This window comes from Nannospalax galili, unplaced genomic scaffold, assembly GCF_000622305.1.
Source record: "Nannospalax galili isolate Female #2095 unplaced genomic scaffold, S.galili_v1.0 scaffold146, whole genome shotgun sequence".
NCBI classification, from domain to species: Eukaryota; Metazoa; Chordata; class Mammalia; order Rodentia; family Spalacidae; genus Nannospalax; species Nannospalax galili.
The window spans coordinates 7,542,762-7,546,062 of NW_008357929.1; the positions used below are offsets into that span (position 1 = coordinate 7,542,762).

Here is a 3,301-nt window from a genome sequence, read left to right on the forward strand (position 1 = left end):
CGTTCAGTTAAGACTTTTTGAGTCTGTTATGAAATGAAAACTGAGGATCACGGGAATCACTATCTTAATTTATCCATGGCCCGTCGTGTGCTGAATCTATTGCCATCTTCTTTGGTTATTCTCATCTGAGATGGGCTTCCTGTTGTCAAGGGTGGGGGGCATGACTTTGCAGATAGATACATGATAGGGATCTCCAAGCTCCTTTCAGGAGAAGAGAGAGGAAAAGCCGTCTCGAAGGACACCCCTCCCCTTTTACTGAGTACTCACTGTGCGCCATGCTCCTCATTCACATTAGCTCACTTAATACCACCATCAGTTCTGAGAGGAGGGTAGTACTATTATCAACGTTACAGGTGAGAAACTAAGGCTTTAAGAGGTTAAACAACTTGGACACAGTTATACAGAGAGAAAAGGGTATATTAGGCATTTGAACTCAATTCTACCATCTGAGCACTTGACCCCCACCCTCCAGCTGGAAGGCCACACTGACCACCTCAGAGAACAAATCTGGAAATCCCTACAAAGATTTTGGGACTCCATGGTCCCATGTCTCCTATCATTAACTCCATTTTCTAAAATTTTCTTAATTAGAGAACATTTTCAACTCAGTAAGATGGATTTTGAACCAAACCAAGAGAGGGGAGTGGTTCCAAAAGGTTTACCTTTATTGTTTGTCCTTCCTGGTAGCTAATCTTATCCCTATCATGTCAGCTGGCAAGTCTCATGACAGCTCTATTCTGTCAGTGTATCTTGGGGCTGTTGGTCTCTGTCATTGATAGAAGAATATATTATGGAGACTCATGGTTCCTTCCCCAAAGGCTGTCCTAGATAAGTTTAGGCTATATAGTAGTGATACTAGAGACATGTACATGAAGAAAAAACAGACCTCCCCATGTCCAGGCAGGCATCTCTCTTCAGTCATTGACAGTCTGCTGAGACATTATTGAGTCTCCCTTTTCCTCTCAGATCTGTTTGAAGCCCACTGTGAACTTTATAGCCATTCCATCTCTGATTTCACACAGAGCCAGGACACTTCAATCACTCATTTATTTTCTCACCAGACTCGGATCCCAGTGACTTTGGCCATTTCCAAAATACCAGACACATCCTCTGAGGATGAAAATCTACTTTTACTGTGGTTAATCAGAGAGTTTTCTGACAGCCTCAGACTGCCTCATAAGAATCTGAAGAATGACTGAACATGGCAGGTGTATGACTATTCAAAGGGCCAGCAGGCATTTGCATGTGTAAGTTCTGAGCTTTATTTTAAAAACAATCATTGCTTTATAGTCATTCTTGGCACAGAGGAATGCAGTCTAATGGTTGGAGTAAACCAAAACAGCTCCCAAAAGATATGTGAAGGTGGTGATGAGACATGGGACCATGAATCAGCCAGGGACCAAGGAAGCTCTGCTGATGGGGGAAATTGAGAAATAGTACATACTTTCCTTTAAAAAATGGCCCCTGTGGGTGTAGACCCAAACAGAACACTGACTAGGGTTGGGTATGCATCTGAGCAGGCATCTTCTCAGCTCCTGTTTGCCCTGAGAACTGGGTCTTCCTGTCTTGACTTCCGACACTGAATCAGGAAGAGGTGAGGTGGTGACATCAGCAACAGTGCATGCCATAGTTGAGGCATCAGGTACCTGAAGTGTTCTTCGGCACCCTCCACACACCTCCTACCAGAGCCTAGCACAGTTGGGATCTCTTGGGTCTTCTGATGCCACCTTCTAGAAGTGCCTGTGCATCTCCTCTAGGGATCCTAGGTTCTAGGTCTTAGTTTAATCCAGGTAGGCTGCCAAGGAAAATCCGCAGAAGAGGAAAGAGTAGGAGTAGAAAGAGGAGGGGGCAACGAGAGAAAGAACAGGTGGAAACAGGATGTTAGTGGGATTAGGAAGGGGGAGGAAGGGAGGGAACAAAAAACTCATTGATATTCACAATCCTTCACCATCCCTGTCCCCCAGCTAAGTCCTGCTATCTCTGAGGGGCCATGTCAGAAGGGGAGAGCAAGGACAGTTCGGGCAGTGAGTGCCCTGTGTGCTACGAGAAGTTCCGGGATCTGGAGGGTGCCAGTCGGACGCTAAGCTGTGGACATGTGTTCTGCCATGACTGCTTGGTCAAGTACCTGCTCTCTACCCGGGTAGATGGACAGGTGCAGAGAACTATTGTCTGCCCCATCTGCCGCTATGTCACCTTCCTCAGCAAGAAGAGCTCCCGCTGGCCCTCCATGCTGGACAAGAGCTCACAGACCCTGGCTGTGCCTGTGGGCCTGCCTTCTATGCCCTCACCAGACCGTGGGGGCCACACAAACCCCCTGGCTATCTCCCAGCAGGTCTGGAGACCATCCTCAAGCCAGGGGGCTCAGCTCCCCTTGGACCTGCTGCCCAGCATGCCCCGGGAGTCACAGATCTTCATCATCAGTCGCCATGGGATGCCCCTTGGGGAGCAGGACAGCGTGCTGCCTCGCCGCAGCTTGGCGGAACTCTCTGAGGTTTCCCCGGCTCCCAGGTCCACCCGCTCCTTCTGCTGCAGGTCTCGAGCCCTCCTCCTCATCACCCTCATTGCTGTGGTGGCTGTGGTAGCTGCCATCCTGCCCTGGGTGCTGCTGGTGAGGAAGCAGGCATGAGTGGTGGTGTGCAGAGGACAGGGGAAGAGCCTCAAAGCTGTGTTCCATGCTCAGCAGGCCATGGCTTGGGAGGGTTCCAGTGCAAACCTGGTACAATCAAGCTCCAAAGGGAGATCCGAGGGCCAGAGAGGACACAAGGTGGGACTGGATTGGAAGTTTAAGGACTTTGTCCCCACCCTTACAGTCTCATTCCAAAAGGGGTTTAGGCATGACAGAGAGGCTGGGGGCTAGAGATCTTCTGAGATTAGAGTTGAGCTGAGCAGCTGACTTCCCATGTGTGCTCCCATGTGTATCCTCAGCAAATACCCCTCTTAGGCTGAAACTGAGCAGGCTAGTCTTCTGAGAGGTCACTGTCTTCCCATGGGGTCATAGACATAACTTGCCAAAGACCTCCCTGAAGCCAAATTGTCTGTAGGAACAAGGAGCTCTGCTGGCCCATGTCCTGCCAGTGGAAGGCCTCTTACAGGCCACAATTCCTTCCTACAGAGGTTCTTCTACCTTGCCCTCAGGAGCAAAGAGAAATTGTTACAGGGTCCCAACCCCAGTTTCCTAGAACTGGAAACCCACATATGACCCTCACAGCATTCCACCCCCAAGTCCTCCCTGTCTCCAGTCACCAGCAGGGAACATCTTCTGTGAGGGAGAGGCTGATCTCTGAGACTGTGGCCCAGGGTT

At 49.7% G+C, this 3,301-nt stretch overlaps 1 protein-coding gene across 1 annotated transcript; it reads left to right on the forward strand.

The window, feature by feature from the left end:
* The first annotated feature begins 1,990 nt into the window (after positions 1–1,990).
* Rnf222 (ring finger protein 222) lies at positions 1,991–2,626 on the forward strand. Its single transcript, XM_008855745.1, has one exon. The coding sequence runs from the start codon at positions 1,991–1,993 to the stop codon at positions 2,624–2,626; it is 636 nt and encodes a 211-aa protein (XP_008853967.1).
* Positions 2,627–3,301: the final 675 nt, after the last annotated feature.

Excerpts from the sequence above, each read along its gene's own strand:
- Rnf222 (XM_008855745.1), top strand. The coding sequence starts at position 1,991 with ATGTCAGAAGGGGAGAGCAAGGACAGTTCGGGCAGTGAGTGCCCTGTG.